We start from the raw sequence: 21,137 nt of genomic DNA on the forward strand, positions 1-21,137 counted from the left end.
TCATTTAAAGTACTCAAATGTTTTTGTTCCATCATTCTTGGCTTCATAACAGTTTATTCTTCTTTTAGTTGAGTTTAGTCACATCATTTCTCAGTTTGCAGTAAGTCTGCCAGTCAGATGTACAGCCAGACTTATTAGCCACTTATTAGCCACTTATTAGCCACCTCTCATCTCTTTCAATCATACAACTTTTCAACTCCTCATCAATCCATGGAACCTTAACAGTTGTAACATATAGATCCTTAACAGGTGCATGTTTATCAATAATTGGAAGAAGTAACTTCATAAATTCATCAAGTGCAGCATCTGGATGCTCCTTAATAATCATAAATATTTTTACATCATCCACATAAGTCACAGCTAAATATTTTGTATAATCTCTTATACACTATGTTATAACTTTGGCTTTCCTGGATATAGCCACTATATTGTGATCACTGCATCCAATGGGGACAGATACAGCTTTAGAACAAAGTTCTACAGTACTAATAAAAATGTGATCGATACATGTGGATGATCTTGTTCCTGTAGTGTTTGTAAACACCCTGGTAGGTTGAATAATAACCTGAACCAGATTACAGACACTGGTTAGAGTGAGAAACTTCCTCTTGAGCGGACAGCTTGATGAAAACCAGTCAATATTCAGGTCCCCAAGAAAGTAGACCTCTCTGTTTACATCATATACACTATCAAGCATTTCACACATTATTTAGATACTGACTGTTAGCACTTGGTGGCCTATAGCAACACCCCAAAATAATAGTCTTTAGACCAGGCAAATGAACCTGCTACCTACCACAGCACTTCAATAACAATTGCCATGAGATCTTCTTTAAGCAATACAGGGATACGGCTCTGAATATATACAGCAACACCTCCCCCATGAGCATTCCTGTCTCTTAGATGTTATATGCTTGTATTGCTACTGCTGTATCATCAAAGGAATTATCTAAGTGAGTCTCAGAAATGGCTAATATATGAATGTTATGTGACGTTAGCAAGTTATTGATGTCATGAACCTTATTTCTAAGGGTACATATATTAATATGGGCTATTTTCAGCCCTGGGTAGATTCTCAGAGTTAGACATAATATGGAAATTAACAAACTAATCAAGATAAAAGAGAAAACATTCAGCAGGCCATTAATCCGTTGGTGTGTGTTAGTGTGCGTGTGTCCTGCAGGGTTGAAGCTACAAACCCATAGGCTTGGAAACAGTAACAAGGCCTGAAAACTGGAAACCAGAATGTTCTCTCAATGTTCTCATAAAACCTGTCTCGAACATTCATGTCTTATATTCTGAGAACATGGCAACCATATTTTGTGTATGTTTGATGTGACGTTGATGGAATATTCTCCCAACCCCCCCCCCCGAAAACTGGACACCAGCTTTGTTCTTGCAATGTTCTCATGAATGGTCTCCAGAACATTCATATCTTATATTTGGAGAACATTGCATCCCTGTCCTGTATATGTTTGATGGGACCTTGATGGAATATTTTTTCGAACCCTCAGACAACTGGACACATGAATGTTGCAGCAATGTCCCATTCAACGTGTCTAGAACATTAATGAGGTATATTCTGAGAACATTATAACCACATTGTAGATAAGTTATTCTTGACATTAAGGGAATGTTCTCCTAACGTTAACACCAAAATATGCTAAAAAGGTTCTCGGAACGTTTTTGCTAACATATATTTATTTTTCTTCAACTTTTCTTTAACTAGGCAAGCCAGTTAAGAACAAATTCTTATTTACAATGACAGCCTACCCCAGCCCTAACCCGGACGATGCTGGGCCAATTGTGCCCCACCTTATGGGACTCCCGATCATGGCCGGTTGTGATACAGCCCAGAATCCAACTAGGGTCTGTAGTGACGCCTCTAACACTACAATGCAGTGCCTTAGAACGCTGCGCCACTCAGAAGAAATAGATAAAATGTTCCCCTGACTAACGGAGAACTGGACCACTCAAATGTTAGGGGAACATTATGGGTAACATTACAAAAACGTTCTCTCTCCCGAGAATTGTTAGCTGGGAAGCTGATCTCCATTTGTGCTGGTTTACTGACATTCACAAGTGTTCTCACATACTGAATAACCCATATTTCAGTCTGTATATATGTCTGGTGTTCATTGGGAGGTTTACAACCTTGGCTGATTCCTACCCAGACAGATTTCTGACTCATTGTGAGTCATTCTGGTGAAATGTCATCTGCTCTGTTCTGATGCTGTGTGTGTGTGTGTGTGTGTGTGTGTGTGTGTGTGTGTGTGTGTGTGTGTGTGTGTGTGTGTGTGTGTGTGTGTGTGTGTGTGTGTGTGTGTGTGTGTGTGTGTGTGTGTGTGTGTGTGTGTGTGTGTGTGTGTGTGTGTGTGTGTGTGTGTGTGTGGTTGCCAAGTGTAAGTTAAGTGTGTGTCAGAAATGGTGTGGGGCTGAGGTTGGAGCAGTTTGTGCGTGCGTGGTTGCCAAATGTGTTGTGAGTCATTTCTGGTGAAATTCGCATCTGCCTCGTTCTGATCCTGTGGGCTGTGTGTGTGTTTCTGTGCCATGGACGGACTGTATGTGTGTCTGTAGTTGCCAAGTGTACGTTTAGAGTGTGTCAGAGATGGTGCGGGCCTGAGGTTAGAGCAGTCTGTGTGTGAGTGTTTGCAGATGCCAAATGTGTGGTTTGAGAGTTTGCCGAGAGGCCAGCCGGTGTGACAAGGCTCGTGGCTGGGCATTGGGCCCTGGTACTGGGCTGGGGAGGCTGGGGAGAGAGCTGCTCAGACAGTGACTCAGCCTCCTGCCTCCCTCCACCAGGGAGAACAGGCTAGCCCTTTGTACAGGTTGCTGAGGGAGCAGGAGCTGCCTGCCTGGGACACACTCCCTGAGCACCTCTGTAAGACACACACGCAGGCAAGCGCAGGCACACATACACACACCGATGGGCTTAATTGGTCAACACACTACTTACTCTCTCAAGGGTCACCACACAAAGACCAAAGAACAACCACAACAAGGAGAGCTCTGCTCTCAGAAAGGGGGGAGCGATATAGAAACAGAGGGAGCTAGAGAGAAAGAGAGAGAGAGTAGACATCTTACCTTAGCCATCTGAGCCTGGACTCCACCAGCTTTCAGTGCTGTCACTGCTTTCTGTGCCGCGGACGGACTGTCAAAGTCAACAAAGCCATAGCCTGCAGGGACAACGACAGACAAATATACTTTGAGTTGTGACACTGAGAAGTACATACTATGGCAACAGGCCTAGGGCAGGGAGTTTTCTGACTAGGACTATGTGACCTGACCAGGAAAAAAGTAAAACTATAGACTGTAACTAGGGACCAGGGTTATTCCTTACCAGGTAACATGATAATGAAAACCACCTGTCCTTAGGCATGAACATAGAGAGAGATACAGTATCTACCTATGGCCATGACACCTCAAATCATGCAGGTCCTGTGCAGGTAAGCATTGAATGGGGCTGAAACAGCAGACAGGTTAAGGATAATATGACAGAACATAATCTCTCCACTACTGCACTGTGGACAGGTTTAGGATAACACTACAGAACAGAACCTCTGTGGTGGAGGCAGGTTTAGGATAACACTACAGAACAGAACCTCTGTGGTGGAGGCAGGTTTAGGATAACGCTACAGAACAGAACCTCTGTGGTGGAGGCAGGTTTAGGATAACGCTACAGAACAGAACCTCTGTGGTGGAGGCAGGTTTAGGATAACGCTACAGAACAGAACCTCTGTGGTGGAGGCAGGTTTAGGATAACACTACAGAACAGAACCTCTGTGGTGGAGGCAGGTTTAGGATAACGCTACAGAACAGAACCTCTGTGGTGGAGGCAGGTTTAGGATAACGCTGCAGAACAGAACCTCTGTGGTGGAGGCAGGTTTAGGAGAATATAGTCTAGCCTTCTACTGTGGCCAGATGTGGAGTTCCTGCATGTAACCAATGCGACGCTGCCCACGTTCTGGGTCACATCACGAAAACACCCGTTGAGAATAAACAGACCGAGGCTCTCTGGGATGTCTGCAAGTCATGTGATATACATCTGCGTGTACTGTAGGTGTGAGTGTGTTTGGGTGGGTGTATCTCTCCTCACCTTTGCATTTGTTGGTGGTCTTGTCCAGGATGGCTTTAGTGGACATAATTTTCCCATACCTGGAAAACACAAAGGTGGATGGATGGTCAGGGTTTCTGGGGACCAAGCAACAGTGTCATCACAAGGCGGAACACACTGAAATGGAGTGTTGGTGTACGGTTGTATTTCCTGAGATTGTAGATAAGCAATACTACATTACACACTGTGTAGTACTAAACATAAATATACCAATACGATCTCTGTTTCCCTGGCAGCCGTACATTTCTATCTTACTCATCTGACTTAATTATCTTCTTTCCAGGAGGAACATATAGGGGCTGTACATGCTGTCTATTAATGCATATTATAGACCTAGCTTATAACAAATGACCCAATGCATGATTGCTAATTATGTTGTTGTAGTTGGAAATAGTGATCTCCAAAAGTATTGGGACAGTGAAACATTTGTGGTTTTGGCTCTGTACTCCAGCACTTTGGATTTAAACTGATACAATGACATTATTTGCCATTCATTTCTATTGGGCACAAAATAATCTGAAACACAACCAAAACAAACAGGAAATGCATTCAACAAGTTTGTAGAGTCACAAGCTTGATCTAATCATTGCGTGCTAGGAATATGGGACCAAATACTAAACTTTGTACTACTTTAATATGCATAAGTGAATTTGTCCCAATACTTTTGGTACCAAAAAACTAGTATGAAGGGTCGGGAGACAGGCGCAGGAATGCTTAATAGTTTTTTTTGTTATTATACCCAAATTACGGCGTGCCGTGTAAAGGCACGGGGACAAAGACCAAACAAACACCACACAAACACAGGGTTGAAAACCAAACAAAAGAGTGAGGAGTACCTCGAATAAATAACACAAGCGCACAATGATTAGTAATTATCTGCGCAATCCACAATGGCATGAAAGCCAAAACACACAGCACAGGTACTCACACAAACCAACGGACATTGTAACCATAATCAATGGTAAACCAAGAACACACTTATACAAGTACTAATCAGTGATAATAGGGGACAGGTGTGCGGGATGAAAGTTCCGGAGGGATCCGTGACAGGGACGGTGTAAAAAAAAGTGCTGTAATTTCTCAACGGTTCACTCGATATGGAAATACCCTCAAATTAAATCTGACAGTCTACACTTTATTAACCTCATAGTCATTGTATCATTACAAATCCCCGCCCCCCAAAAAAAAGAAAAATGTTGAAAACATTTTTTCACTGTCCCAATACTTTTGGAGCTCACTGTATATGTGTATGTAAAGTCTTGGCTTTATCATCTTTGTTCCAGGAGGAACATATTGGGCTTGTACATTGCCATCTATTAATTATTTGTACTGTAGACCTAGCTTTACAATCTCCCCTGTTTCTGCACCAACACTGCAGAAGCAGGATATCAGCTCCCTGGATCTCTCTAAGGCATGTGTATGTTCTGTAACCTGATCTCACTCTCCTTGCCTTGGCTGTGCTGTTCTGTGCTGTACAAGCAACCCTGCATGGCTGGCTGGCTGGCTGGGATCCACAGCAACACTTTCTCTCACACTCTGTTAGCTAACACAACGCCCAGAACAGAGCCTCATCTCTGAGCCTCATACCCCCCCCCCCGAAACAAAGGAGTAAGGGCTGCCCTTGAACTTTTTGTTTTACTACAGCACATGAACATCACACACTTGTTTAAGGGTGTTGTTTTGAAAATCCTCTCATGGTTTCTCAACCTACTAACAGAGACAGACCGGACAGGTGTCCCCTGCTCATTCTATTACATGTTCCTCCAACTGGCATCTTCCAAAAACAGGCTACTAAAACCTAACAGGAAATGAAGCTATTCTGCATATATTACACTGGTGACTACAATTCCAAACAACTTTAGAGATTTGAATTAGCTAAAGGACATTCTCCGCCATACAGTCAATATGCTCTAAAGCAAACTTGTCCCATATGACCTCTAATGTAACATTAGTGTTTCATGTTACGTTTGCTGATCTATGCAGGATGCCGTCAAATACATTATGCCATCAAATACATTATGCCGTCAAATACATTATGCCATCAAATACATTATGCCGTCAAATACATTATGCCATCAAATACATTATGCCGTCAAATACATTATGCCGTCAAATACATTATGCCATCAAATACATTATGCCGTCAAATACATTATGCCGTCAAATACATTATGCCATCAAATACATTATGCCGTCAAATACATTATGCCGTCAAATACATTATGCCATTACAAATACATTATGCCTTCAAATACATTATGCCGTCAAATACATTATGCCGTCAAATACATTATGCCGTCAAATACATTATGCCATCAAATACATTATGCCGTCAAATACATTATGCCATCAAATACATTATGCCATCAAATACATTATGCCATCAAATACATTATGCCGTCAAATACATTATGCCATCAAATACATTATGCCGTCAAATACATTATGCCAACAAATACATTATGCCGTCAAATACATTATGCCGTCAAATACATTATGCCATCAAATACATTATGCCATCAAATACATTATGCCATCAAATACATTATGCCGTCAAATACATTATGCCAACAAATACATTGTGCTTTGGCATAACATATCCACTGTTTTCTAGTAACATTATTTATGCATAGTACTGTTCTGTGTGCAAATGAAAAGCAATCCCTAGAATAGGACAATTGCATGGGGGAAACTGGTTGCTACTAGCTCTCTGTTCTATCGCATTTGCAGGCCTCCTTAGTTTAACTATGGATATCCCCATAGAATACTGCATGAGGGAAAGATTGCTACAAGCTCTCTCTCTCCTCCAGGGTACTAGTTGTGTACAGTACAGTATTTGCTGGCCTCCTTAATTGTGCAATGGAGAGATGCCCATCTACTAGTGCATTCAGCTGGGAGGTCTAACCCTGTGGCTATATGGTGTGGAGAGAGGGAGCTTGGAGGGGCAGGAGACTCTGTCATGTGTGAGAGAGCAGAGAGCAGAGAGTACAGTGTCTAGCATTGCACCCATAGTCAGCTAGAGCCAGGCCAGAACCAGCCACCCAAAGAGGGTGCGCTGCTGGGGCTAGGAGGCAGAACAACCTCCCTTCCATAACCCCCAGGCCTGGGTTCAAATGGTATTTGTTTTCCTTCAAATAATTTGAGCGTTTGATTAAGCATGTCAGTTGTGAGCCGGATGAGCAAGGTTGGTATTTATGAAACTCATCCATTGATTCAATTGCACCAGGAAAGCCTAATCAAGCACAGAGTAAGTATTTAAAGGACTTAACATACTATTGAACCCAGATGTGATACCCCCATCAGTGCTCAAAGCTCCTCGCCTCACATGGAGCAACTGGCAGTTAGTTAGTTAGTTATGTCAAATTTATGTTCCCTGTGGTTTTCACTTAGTCACTTTATTCATGTTCTTCCCTGTATTTCCAAGCTCTCTATAGTTACATACACTGAGTGGACAAAACATTAGGAACACGTTCCTAATATTGAGTTGTACCCCCTTTGCCTTCAGAACAGTCGCCGGGGCATGGACTCTACACGGTGACGAAAGGGTTCCACAGGGATGCTGGCCCATGTTGACTCCAATGCTTCCCACGGTTGTGTCAAGTTGGCTAGATGTCCTCGGGGTGGTGGACCATTCTTGATACACGCAGGAAACTGTTGAGCGTCAACCAGCAGCGTTGCAGTTCTTGACACAAACCGGTGCGCCTGGCACCTGCTACCATACCCTGTTCAAATGCACATAAATATCTTGTCTTGCCCATTCACCCACTGAATGGCACACATACACAATCCATGCCTCAAATGTCTCCAGGCTTATAAGTCCTTCTTTAGCCTGTCTCCTCCCCTTCAGCTACACTGATTGAAGTGGATTTAACAAGTGACATCAATAAGGGATCATAACTTTCACCTGGATTCATCTGGTCAGTCTATGTCATGGAAACAGCAAGTGTTCCTAATGTTTTGTACACTCAGTGGAGAGTAGAGTAGACCTTGCATAGCGCCATCCATTCTTATTGCCTATTTTTAACAAACGCACATTTTCATCTCAACAATGGTATGCAAAACCGTACGCCTTGTTTAATGCCCTCCTCTACTCACAAGCAAATGCAGTGATTGTATCTACTCTGTAACAGCAGAACTACCCACATACCACCTCACACAGAAAACCTTAACTCCCAACATTCCTCCGCCTAATTCCCCCTCTCCCTCCACCCCCCCTCTCTCCCGCTGTCTCTCTCCATCCCCCTCTTCATGCCACTGGCCTTGTTTGTATTTCCCTTTCCCCTGGGCTCAGGGTTTCCTGTGGGTTTGGGCAGCCTCGTATGAGCCATATCTTCCAGACAGCTGGAAAATAGCAGGCCTCATTCACTCTTGCTTCTCTCCTCCCCCCTCCCTCTTGCCTTCTCTCTCGCTTTCTCTCCATCTGATTCCCTTCCTCACCCTCTCTTACTTCCCACACTCTCTCTCTCTCCTTCATTCACTTTCTCCCCATTTAATCTCTCCTCCCCTCTCCCTCCCCCTCCTCTTCCTCCTTCCTTCCCTCAGCATCTATCTTGACGTCTCACTCGTTCTACTGTTTCGTTTCTCCTCAGGCTCTAGTATTCAATGATGGGCAGCCAACTCCTTCATCTTCACCCAACGGGCTTTTTCATTTGGTGTTTCATGGAAGATCGAACAGACACAGACCAAGTGGCTCTGGCATGACAGTTCTGCTTATCACTGCAGTGTGTCTAATGCATATTGGAAATGCTGTAATCATATGATTTAATTGAATGTGGAGATACCAACCACTCAGACCACTGGAAGCTGAGTGAGCCCATTCTCTGGTGATGACAATACCATCATACAGAGAGGAAGCGCCAGGGAGAGAGACAAAACGTGCTTAGTAAGCTAGCTGTTGGAAAGTCTGCCCTCAGTTGTGCCTGCCTGAAACGTCCAGTTGATCTGTCCACAGGCCACTGACTGGTGAGACACTTGTGAAAGGTGCACCCGCTGCTTGCCCTTTTCAGCTCAAGCATTATTTCAGGCCCTGTCTATCCCCATTAACACAATTTCATCTCTCTCACTATTCTCTTCCACCACAGTTCGTTCATTTTACACAGAGCCATAGATTCACTGAGACGTGTGTTGGCGGAGTGATTTGTTCATGAGTTACTCACGGCTGACACAGTTTGACCAGGTCCTGGTCTGTGGTTCCCGGGTGGAGGCCGCGGATGTAGAGGTTCGTTTTGCTCAGCTGCTCTGCGCTGAGGCTGCCGTTACTGCTGCTGCTGGTGGTGGTGTGGTTGGGGCTGGGTAGAGCCATCTGGTGGCTGGAAGACACATACGTCGGCTGGAGCGAGGCAGAGACAGGATATGACATCAGAAACAGGATATGATTACATTGGGCAGTCGCTGGCTAGCATGTATGCAAGATTTGATTATGGGTGAGATGGTTTGGTAAAAACCTATTTGCATGATGAGTAGGCTAACCTTGCGTGAGACATTATGCCTATAGGCTTTGGCTAAAATGTGCAGGAAACCAAGATTTGAACCCCAATCTGTCACTGTAAAATGCTACACTCCTCGACAGTCCTGAATAGGCACGTCCATTAGATCACATCTGGGCTGTTATCAGTCAACTCTCCAGGCTGTTCATGATCCACCGATTTATATTTAACTAGAGTGTAACCTAATCTGCAAAAATCTATTCAGGAAACAATTAGCAGGATAACCTGTTACAGTGGGTGGTTAAGCAAAGGGCAACATGTCAATATAGTACCCGACAAATCCGGGGCCAGGGCTGCGAAATCAATAGCAATTTGGTTATTTCACTACACTGCCTCCTAGATAGGATTTCAGTGTACTTAACTGTCAGCTAGATAGGATTTCAGTGTACTTAACTGTCTGCAAGATAGGCTTTCAGTGTAAGGCTACTATGGTCTGCTAATGGGGGCAGTAATAACATAAAACATTACCATCATGACCTATAAACACCAGACCATGGATACACTTCTAGACAGAGGACTCCTCGCATGAATCACATTTCAGTCGAGTCGGCACTCTGCAGGGCTGCTACAGCCACAACTCAATTTATATCAATACTGAGCTGACACCGCTTTGGAGGGGAAATCAGTTACTGTTTTAACCTATAACAGTCCCCCTGTGAATCGATGTGGTCAGCTCGGTCGAAAATGAGAGCATATTAGACACAGCAAATACTGGAAAGCGCCTAGTGTCTCTAAAGTAGCCCGAATGAGTTTGATTCCAGCCCTCAGTAGTCACCTCCCACTCTGCTCCAGTGCTGACCTAATGGTGTCCAACTAGCTGGCCCATTGTTTCCTGCAAGTGTGATTGGTAACCCGCTCTAATGAAACAGTTCCTCTTCTTCTTCTTTCCCCTCCTCCTCCTCCTCCTCCCCCTCCTCTCTCTCTAACAATTTACATCCTTCCCAAACCACTGCTCTACTGCTATACCATTCTGTCTGTTTTTCCACAGTTCTGCATTCATCATGGCCTTCACAACACCCAGCAGCACGCAGCCTTGAACCCCTCCATAGGAGTTTTACCACCCTGTCATTAATCACTGTTGTTACTCTCACAGAGCCCATTCATTCACCATACCCATTCTACACCTCTAATCTGCCTCTTTTCAGCATCAGTAGCAGGGCAGCACATTGTTTGTTTTCCCACAACCGCAACCTCTCCCTATGGCTAGCTCTTGCCTTCACTCCCAGCATACCAGCCTGCATGTAAACCCTATCAGGAGGGATGCACCTGCCTGAGTACTCGGATCTGTATGTGGCTGGTGAATGGATGGAGCTGGGTCTGGGTGTGGCTATAGAATCTGTATGGTACAGAATGGAGCTGTATGAAGCCTGGTGGTAGATATAATATGTATGCTGGATGGGGCCTAGGTCTAGAAAAGGCCTGTCTGGATTTGTGTGTTGGGTGGATGATGGAGCTGGATAGATGTGGCCTGGGCCTGGCTAAAGGATTGGTGTGCTGCTTGATAGAGGATGGAGCCTGGCACTGGTGCTAAATAGAGCTGTATGCTGTTGGACGAGACCTGTCTGGATCTATGTGATGGATGGATGAATGGGGATGGATGGATGGGGCCTGGGCCATTGAAGCCTATCTAATTGGGGAGATAATTGGGGAGCTTGCTAGCGGAAGGCGCTAATCCCTCTCATGTGCTCTCCAGTCAGAAGGTACTGTCTCATTAAGGATGCTCTGCTCTGCTCGTTCTGAGACAAGGAAGATGGCAGAGAACCAGAGAATGAGATGGATCCACACCCACCAGGCTCCCATCTGTGCCTGCCTGTCTGTCTGTTTGCTGTCTGTCTCTGTCTATCTGCCTGTCTGCCTCCCTGTCTATCTGCGGCCTTCCTGCCTGCCTGTCTGCCTGCGGCCTGCCTGCCTGCTGTCTGCCTGTCTGCGGCCTGCCTGCCTGCCTCTCTGCCTGCCTGTCTGCCTGCGGCCTGCCTGCCTGCCTGTCTGCGGCCTGCCTGCCTGCCTGTCTGCGGCCTGCCTGTCTGTCTGTCTGCCTGCCTGCTGCCTGCCTGTCTGCGGCCTGCCTGCCAGCTCCAGGTGTTCTGTTCTACCAAACAGTACAGAAGGGCTCCCATGAAAAAGAGATTGATATCTCAATGGGATTCACCTGGTTGGATAAAGAACAAACAAAACACAGTGCATGATTAATAGCATTGGTATGAATAAATTAATTTGTGGAATTTCCATGATGTATAGGTGCATACACTAGCTGTAACTAGGTACATCCCAAATATACATAGGGGAAGCTAATGTGCTGCAATGTGTGCAGTCAGTGTGTGTAGTCCATCTTTCATTTGTTTCTGAACATGCTTCAGAATCACAAATCTTGTGTCATTACCATTCGGTAGCTACCGGTAGGTTGGTTTTGCAGCATTGTGTGAACAATGTGTGCTCTTATATGCACTCTTGATCACTGCACTGAGTTTGACCCACACTGGCATCTGATGGAAGTCCTTCCTGTCCTGTTCCCCTACTGTAAACACACAGCCTCCTACATGTTTGTTCACCCTGCTCCTTACAGACAGCAGCAGCATTAGAATGTGGAGTTAAATGATTTCTTTACATTCCCACGCCATAAACAAATGTTTGTGTTAGTTAGTTACCCTCAGAATTGGGGGTAAGACAGAGGGGGTTTCTTTTCTACGGCCATTTTCACGTTCTCCACATTCCTAAAAGCCTCATTAGTACCGGAACACAGACTAAAGAATGTGTCTCTCAAGACAAAGAAGGCTTAGAGGAAAACTCCACTCGAGAACTATCTTTTAGTATTTGTTTCATTAGTCCATTGTTGATATAGTCCCAAAATGTTTTGCATGGCGCAGCGGTCTAAGGCACTGCATCTTAGTGCTAGAGGCATCACTACAGACCCTGGTTCGATTCCAGGCTGTATCACAACCGGCCATGATTGGGAGTCCCATAGAGCGGCGCACAATTGGCCCAGCGTCGTCCGGGTTAGGCTTTGGCCGGAGTTGGCCGTCATTGTAAATAAGAATTTGTTCGTAACTGACTTGCCTCGTTAAATAAAGGTTCAATTAAAATAAATACAATAAAAAAATCAACAATGGACTAATGAGACAAATATCAAAATATTGTTTTTGGGTGGAGTTTTCCTTTAAATATGACAGAGTGAGTACTGGGAAACTCCTAGTCTTGCCCCATACTGTTTGTATGTGCTGTAGGCGACACTTCTACCATTGGCAAGCCAAACATCTTAGGCATCGAACATAGAGAGGAGTTGGCTTATAGCACAAGCAGACTGGATGCAACACCAGGCTAGGAAAACCTTACTTTTAAAATCACATGGTTTACACTTTATTACCTAAATATACAATGCTCTATATATCATTATAAGCACGTAGAGCCTTTAGAATGTATTGTAATACGGTGATATAGATAATATCCCATCTGAGTGCAGTCTTTCCATTCTTTACCAGTACACAATAGGACTTATTTAAGAGACATTTTAAGTGTGGGTGATAGCTCTGAGCTGGTCCTTTCTCTCTCACTGAACTACAGCACTGTAAGTATTAGCCCTGGAGGTTATTGGATGTATGTTTCCACAATGTACAGTATGTTACTGTACACAGCAAGCGACAGAGTTTTGCTCCCGCACCTCAGGCCACAGCTGGAGTCTCAAAAATATGTTCCTCGATTCCTCACATCCACCCTCCTTGCCTCCTTCTCAAATCGTCACAGGGAAGCAAGGAAAGCTTTTTGAGGAGAAGATCCAAGGAGAGAGAAAAAAACTTGATCTCCCACTGAAATGATCCCAGTTCTAGTTATACTCAGTTCTCCATAAACACATTTTCAAAATCTGTCAACAAAAACACATCACACATTGTATGACACTCCCTTTCTGCGAAAATAAATACACGTTTTATCTGTCTAAATAAGTAAAGGCCTACCTGCTTGACACAAGAGATTTTCAAAGGCACGGTACAAAAGATCAGGTTTCTGAAAGTATAAGCTTTCTGTGTTTGATGCCTGGTACTGTATTCTGCCACAGTGTGCAGAAAAGGTTCTGGGGGGGGAAACACAACGATGGCACTCTTCTGGTGCTTCTACTTCAACCTGCAACCTCACCAACTCTTCAACAACATAGAGACGGCAGGTGGGTCTTCATTCTTCCCTCTCTGAGTCGATCCAACTCTACACTCAAAAGTACAACAACAAAAAACGAAACCGTTTTTTTTTTTTTTTTCAGATATGCAGAAAAGACATTGAAGAAAGAGAAAATGAAGACAGAGCAATCTGATGAATAAGACAAACACATTGGGTTTGAGAAAAGTGGCTCACTTTACTCTATACAGAGGAAAGGTCTGGTGGCTCCCTTGTCCACAGGAACTGAACCCCTAACAACCAAAGAAATCAAGGTATGTGAGAGGGAAAAAAGGAAGAAAATGGGGGAGGGAAGAGAGGAGGGTAAGGGAGGGGTGCGTAATTGAAAGCAGAAGAAAGAAAGAAAGAAATCTTAATCCCTCTCTTTCCTCCACCCTTTTTTTCCTGGTATAAAAAAGCAGGGTTTACCACTTGACCTTGGGTTTACATGTTTTCCCTCAGAGTGACGTTTGAGCTCTCACGATGAGCAAAAAAAAAGGCATGAGTTTGCAAAAGCAGAGTAGCAGACACCCCTTCTATCCTGACACGAGCACATTGTTTGAAGGCAGAGTAGTGCACTGTATAGGGAATAGGGTGCCATCTGGGATGCATGCAGAATTCCAGGAATTCCAGGCCATTAATCTGAGCAATCTAAATTCCTGCAAACCATGACGCAGGGAAAGGAATAACACAGCCCTGGGAGGTGGGAGCTAGGGTTATGTTTCAGGAAAGTTGAACACTACCAATGCGTATTTTAGCAATGTTGCACCAAGTCAACACCAAGATTCACAATGCAGAATAATAGAATATGCTTTTGACAAAAGAAAGATGCATTTTTCCCCCATCCATAATGTGAAAGCATCAGGATCAAAACTAGGATCACAAATTGTTTTATTAAAATGTATAATTTTACAATTAGGCTACATTTGAAAAAAATATATGCTTTATCGTTTCTTAATTTCAATTCCCGTAATATCTCACCCAATCCAACACTCCATATTCAACTTCATCATTATATTTTTCCTTTTTTCTGGATGTTCATCTTAAAATAAAAAAATCTTATCAACTTCCCCAAAATATCATTTATCATTACAAACCGTTAGGTTGTTACAAATATGTTAAATAATAATCAGCATATTGAATTGAACAATTTCAATAGGCTACACTATGTACAGCAGTGCATATTCATATTTTCATATCTATAAATCACTGTTTTATATTGACCAATGTTACCAGCCATCGGACAATATAGGGGTTCACAGCCTGGTCTCATAGACTACACGTAACATAGTAAATGTGAATCCGGGACATGCAAATTAGTATGATGTATTATGTTTGGTATGGTTACGCACATTGGGGTGGACGGATAGGCGTATAAAGCAAACATCTAGGAACCCAAAGGTGAGTACGAATCTCAACACAGACAACTTTAGCGTTTGAGCTAATTAGTAACTTTTTGACTACTTATAACTTTTTAGCTACTTTGCAACTACTTAGCATGTTAGCTAACCCTAACCCTAAAATTTTTAGCTAACCCTTACCCTACCCCTAACCTTAACTCTTTAACCTAACTCCTAAACCTAACGCCTAACCCCTAGTCTAACTAACATTATCCAGCTAGCTAATGTTCGCCACCTAGCCACCTTGCTAACATATCATACGTTTTGCAAATTCATAACATAACATACAAAATTAGTTATGGACAGCCACAAATTAATACATATTATACGAAACATAATATATCATACTAATTCCAGGTGAATACATTCAGTTTCCTTTCCCTTTACCTTTAATTGGCGTATCTCGAATTTACATAAAGAATAATACGAAATACTCTGAGACCAGGTTGGATTTCAAGGGGTGGTGTAAATCTTTACACTAAATAAACTTATTTGGTTAACTTACGTTACGGTCTACTCAAAGAGAGATCTTACTCTCATCACGGTGAAAAATGTATTTGACACATCCAACAATTGGTCGTTCAGTTAACAATTAGACATTGGGATAAACCCGAGAACGAACGCAAAAATGATCTAGGCTATTCGCCGCGCAAGTTTAATCCGTACATTGACTTTCTCTGTGCCAATGACCAGAGCGAGGAAGAGCACTAACGTTCACCCCGACGCATAGCCTACAATAAATCCATGCATTATACCGGTATTCTATTCTATTATCTCTTCCAAATCTTGTTTGGGGGATAGACAAGAGTTACAAGCTATTTAAAATCGACAAAATAGCCTATAGTTATTTTGTAGCATAAATGGTCCACTTTCAAGGACACTGCAGCTTAATAGCCAGGCAACCTAACTGCCAGAAACAATCCAGGAGGAATGAGACCGGCATATAGCCTACATATAACATATAGCACATTATTCAGATGGAGTAAAATACAGCAGCGCTTTACCTTTTTACTGGTTCTGTTAGTGTAGCCGTTGTATGGGTTGAATCCTGTCCTCGGCGGCACAGAGAGCAGCATTTTTTTCAGCAGCAGCACTATGTCTGGAGCGAAGAGCACAGCCAAGGCAGGCAGTCAGCTGACGTCAGACAGGGAAATTCAGTTTAGAATCTGACTGGGGTTGTGATTTGACTAGCGCTCTCCCAGCTCCCAGCCACTGGTATTGTGTAGCCTTCTATGTGACTTTGCTTTAAAAAAAAAAAAAAGCGCGCGTTTCTGTGTTCCTTTTTCCATGTAGGCTATTTTGTAAACCTGGAAACCACCAGACAATGAACACGTATGACTTTGGACATGTTACTATTTCCTATGAAAGTCTGGACACACATTTCACTTTTATTGGCATTTTATAAAGGCTTTTTGCAGCTTGTATAGTCTTCAATAACATGATCAATGATTAATACACATCATTAATCACATCTAACATAGGGACTAATAGACTAATGTTATAACATTGACCATGGCCTAACCTTGACCATGGCCCAATATGTTGGTAAAGGTACATGGCATTACACCATCTGTAAAAAAAAAAAGTATGGCAGTGGGTCATGGATGATCTCAAAACCTAGTCATTATCAGGACAACTGATGTCCTGGGATGGCTCGTATTATCATGTAATGGCACAAGTATTGTTATAATCAACTGCAAGTTGCTTGGCAACACAGTCCCTCAACCCTCTGCCTTGACTCCTTGTGTATCTACCCTGATTAGCCCTCAAGTGTGCACAACGTGTGTATGCAAAAGCGTACTCTCGGCCACATAGTAGTATGAATGTGCACAGAATAGAATAGAGTAAAACATAGAATACCTTTATTGTTCCCAGGGGGAACTTTGGTTGTGGCATTCATATTAGATAATAAACACACAACAGCATAACTCATGAATGCACATGACAGATACAACTACTAGTGTTCTTTCTGATAGAGAAATACACCGAACAGTCACAAAATGACCGTTTAAACCTCGTTTAAATGCCAGCTTAGGCTAGTCAGCACACAGAAACAAGCTCTCGTCTCCTTGATATACAGAATATAAGGCGCGTGGGATTTCATCCAGATGTCATCATCAGTGTGATCATTTGTTTCCGTCTTGAGCCAGGACCGTGTGACTAAAGTGACTGAAACCAAAATTAGGAAATGTTATTATTGGCTGGGTGCAAGTGGCCTGCATTTAAATCAACATTATCCTTTTGAGAGTATATTCTTTCGTTTTCATGGGGACAGGTAGACTGTAACAGTTGTAAGTAGACTACAATGTATGTAGCCTGCCGCTATTGTTATTACCACAAACAATATAACAATGATCCATATCTATGGCTATTGCAATAAGTTGTACCATATAATTACGATATAGCCAGTTATATCCCTGGAACCTCCTACTGCATTTTTCAACATGTATGATTAGTAAGGAGGCAATACAAACAACAAGTCAAAATCATTTATTTCATTTTATATTGAAAAAAATGTATTTTAAGCCATCCTGATTGGGAGGGCTAGTGTTCAATCTGGCAGAGCCTATGCCCGGCTCTGTTGATGTTTCAGTCCTGGCAAGAAGGAGTGTGTTTCCCTCTGCTCAAGGACAGTTTGTAGAGTGACTCAGTCAGTATGCGTCAGAGCCAGCATAAAGCCTTTTTCCAACCTCTCTGAATTTCAAACGCCACTCTATTCCCTTTATAGGACCTATATGGCTCTGGTCAAAAGTAGTGTACTATGTAAAGAATAGGGTTCCATTTGGGAGGCAAGCCTGGGACTTCAGCAGAACTCTCCTCATCACAAGTAACGGGAAAGAAGTAGTCAGGAAAGGAGCCGAGCTGCAGTGACTGAGGTCGTCAAATTCCTCAATTGGTGAAAAGCAGACGAAAACAGATTCCCCAGATATGCTTTTCAGTCTTTGGGGAAAACTGTTGTGTTGTGCAATGGTGTACTTTTTACATTCATCCCTCGATATACAATTTTTGCTATGACCAAAACACGGATAATTCCATTCCATTCAGCCTTGTACCGACAGGTTTTTTTTCTCCCTTTCCTTAAAAAAGAAGAAGATTACAGGTAATCTAAGAATTCTGTGAAAGCGTTGGGATGAACTTTGAGCCTCAAGGGAGAGGGGGTGTGCCGTCAAGGAGGGGTTGAGGGAGGAAGCGAGGGAAGGAAGGGGGTGAGTGTAATAGAAAGGAGGTAGGGGGATGCCAGTGTAGGGTGGAGGGAAGGGAAAGGTGAAAGAGTGCAGGGGGGAAGGTAAAGGTGAATGAGTTCCGGGGGAAGAGAGACACGGGAGACAAGGGCAGAGGGGGAGGGGTGTAGCGGGAGGGGTAAGGGCGGGGTTAGGGGGAAGGGAGAAGTCTACATTCCTGAGGTCAGCTTTGCCAGCTAAGTAATTACCTATCTGTGATAACATGCACATACTCCCTTTACAAGGCTAGATACCCTGGTAGGTACCAGATTCACACAAACACACACACCCTTAACTAGGCTATAGCTACAGTGCCTGAAAGTGCCTGAAAGGCAGCCTAGTGCCTGAAAGGCAACCTAGTGCCTGAAAGGCAGCCTAGGGAAGCAGCTCAGGAGATTACATACACTGAACAAAAATATAAGTGCAACATGTAAAGTGTTGGTTCCATGTTTCATGAGCTGAAATAAAATATCCCAGAAATGTTCAATACGCACAAAAAGTTCATTTCTCTCGAATGTCCACAAATGTGTTAATATCCCTGTTAGTGAACATTTCTCCTCTACTAAAATAATCCATCCGCCTGACAGTTGTGGCATATCAAGGAAGTGATTAAACAGCATGATCATTACACAGGTGCACCTTGCACCAGGGATAATCAAAGGTCACTCTAAACAATAGAACACTATGAAACATCTGGGAAACCAGGCCTGGTATTCATAACTGACTTTGAAAAGACTTTTGATAAAGTACTACTGGAATTTATATATAAATGCCTAGAATATTTCAATTTTGGAAAATCTCTTATACAATGGGTTAAAGTTATGTATGGTAACCCTACGTATAAAATAGTAAATAATGGCTACTTCTTAGAAAGGAGTAAAACAAGGTTGTCCACTATTGACATGTTTCTTTATTATGGCCATATAAATGTTAGCTATTAAAATGAGAACCAACAACAATATCAAGAGCTTGAAATCCAACGCTTATAAGCAAAGGTGTCATTGGACGCTATTGATTCCTGCTTTCTTTTAAATCCACAATTCTGAGCAAACTATAAACTCATAGAGGATCTAGATATTTTTTCCAATCTCTCTGGATTACAGCCAAATTAAATTCTATATGATGTATTGGATCACTAAAAAAATACTACTTTTACATAACTGCAATTTACCAATAAAATGGTCTGACGGTGAAGTGGACATACCCAGTTTTCATATCCTGAAAGAAAGAAAGGTTCTCACTACAATAGATTTAGAAAGTTAGCAAAAATAGCTAAAATCTTGCTACCATGGAAAGGAAAATACCTGTCTATTTGTGGAAAAATCAACCTTACCTATTTGCTTACGGTCCTGCCTACACCTAACTAATTGTTTTTTGTTAATTATATGAGGAAAATATATTCCATTTAATTTGTAATGGCAAGCCAGACAAAATTAAAATGGCCTATTTATATAGTTGATATGAATTCGGAGGGCAGATAGTACAAAAATGAAAGCATTATTTTCAAAATAAGCCATTGAAAGTTAGTTGCAATTTCAGTTTAATCCACCAGAAAAGACAGAAAGAAATATTACAACAAATATTATGCTTAAACACAAATATACTAATTGATTAATATAAATATATATAAATATATATATATTTAAAACAAATACACAACACAAATACACAATGAAACGTTGTTCCCCCTGCTGCTATTGGACCAGGTCTCTCTTGAAAAAGAGATATTATCTCAATGAGAAAAACCTGTATAAATAAAGGTAAAACATTTTTTTTTAAATAAACACAACCAACTAATCGCAGCATTACCTAAAAAATGGAAGAGGAAGGAGGAAGGGGGAGAAAGTAAGGAACTTGTCTGTTGGCCCTGCATTGAAGACAAAAATTTTTGAGGAAAATTGTGATAAATAAAAAAGAATACCAGTTTCGTTTAATGACCAAAAAATGGACACCTGTGCCATACAGATTGCTGAAGAGTTGGGAAGAGATTTTTGATGTAAAGTGCATTTGGAAAGTGTTGAGGCCCCTTCCTTTTTTCAACATTTCGTTACCTTACAGCCTTATTCTAAAATTGATTAAATTAATGTTGTTCCTCGTCAATCTACACACAACACCCCATATTGACAAAGCGAAAACATGTTTTTAGAAATGTTTGCAAATGTATAAAAATTTAAAAAACACAAATACCTTATTTACATAAGTACTCAGACCCTTTGCTATGAGACTTGAAATTGAGCTCAGGTGCATTCTTTTTCCATTGATCATCCTTGAGATGTTTCAAAAACTTAATTGGAGTCCACCTGTGGTAAATATAATTGATTGGACACTGATTGGGCACACACCTGTCTATATAAGGTCCCACAGATGACAGTGCACAGTTGACAGTGCATGTCAGAGCAAAAACCAAGCCATGCGTTCGAAGGAATTGTCCGTAGAGCTCCGGGACAGGATTGTGTTGAGGCACATATCCGGGGAAGGGTAGCAAAAAATGTCTGCAGCATTGAAGGTCCCCAAGAACAGAGTGTACTCCATTGTTCTTAAATGGAAGAAGTTTGGAACCACCAAGACTCTTCCTAGAGCTGGTCACCCTGCCAAACTCAGCAATCAGGGGGAGAAGGGCCTTTGTCAGGGAGGTGATCAAGAACCCATGATCACTCTGACAGAGCTCCAGAGTTCCTCTGTGGAGATGGGAGAACCTTCCAGAAGGCAACCATCACTGCATCACTCCACCTATCAGGCCTTTATGGTAGAGTGACCAGTGAAGCCACTCCTCAGT

The 21,137-nt window shown here is 42.5% G+C and overlaps 1 protein-coding gene across 1 annotated transcript in view; it reads right to left on the reverse strand.

Annotated features, from left to right (window-relative positions):
* Positions 1–16,321, reverse strand: part of LOC124046083 (RNA-binding motif, single-stranded-interacting protein 2-like) — a 35,784-nt gene extending 19,463 nt beyond the window's left edge. Inside the window, exons 1-4 of the mRNA XM_046366072.1 lie at positions 16,145–16,321; positions 9,271–9,443; positions 4,097–4,155; positions 3,085–3,176 (exon numbers count right to left, since the gene is read on the reverse strand). Of these exons, the coding sequence (XP_046222028.1) occupies positions 3,085–3,176; positions 4,097–4,155; positions 9,271–9,443; positions 16,145–16,216 (396 nt within the window). The 5' untranslated portion in view covers positions 16,217–16,321. The remainder of the gene's footprint in view (positions 1–3,084; positions 3,177–4,096; positions 4,156–9,270; positions 9,444–16,144) is intronic.
* Positions 16,322–21,137: the final 4,816 nt, after the last annotated feature.

This window comes from Oncorhynchus gorbuscha, linkage group LG10 (genome assembly GCF_021184085.1).
Source record: "Oncorhynchus gorbuscha isolate QuinsamMale2020 ecotype Even-year linkage group LG10, OgorEven_v1.0, whole genome shotgun sequence".
NCBI lineage: Eukaryota > Metazoa > Chordata > Actinopteri > Salmoniformes > Salmonidae > Oncorhynchus > Oncorhynchus gorbuscha.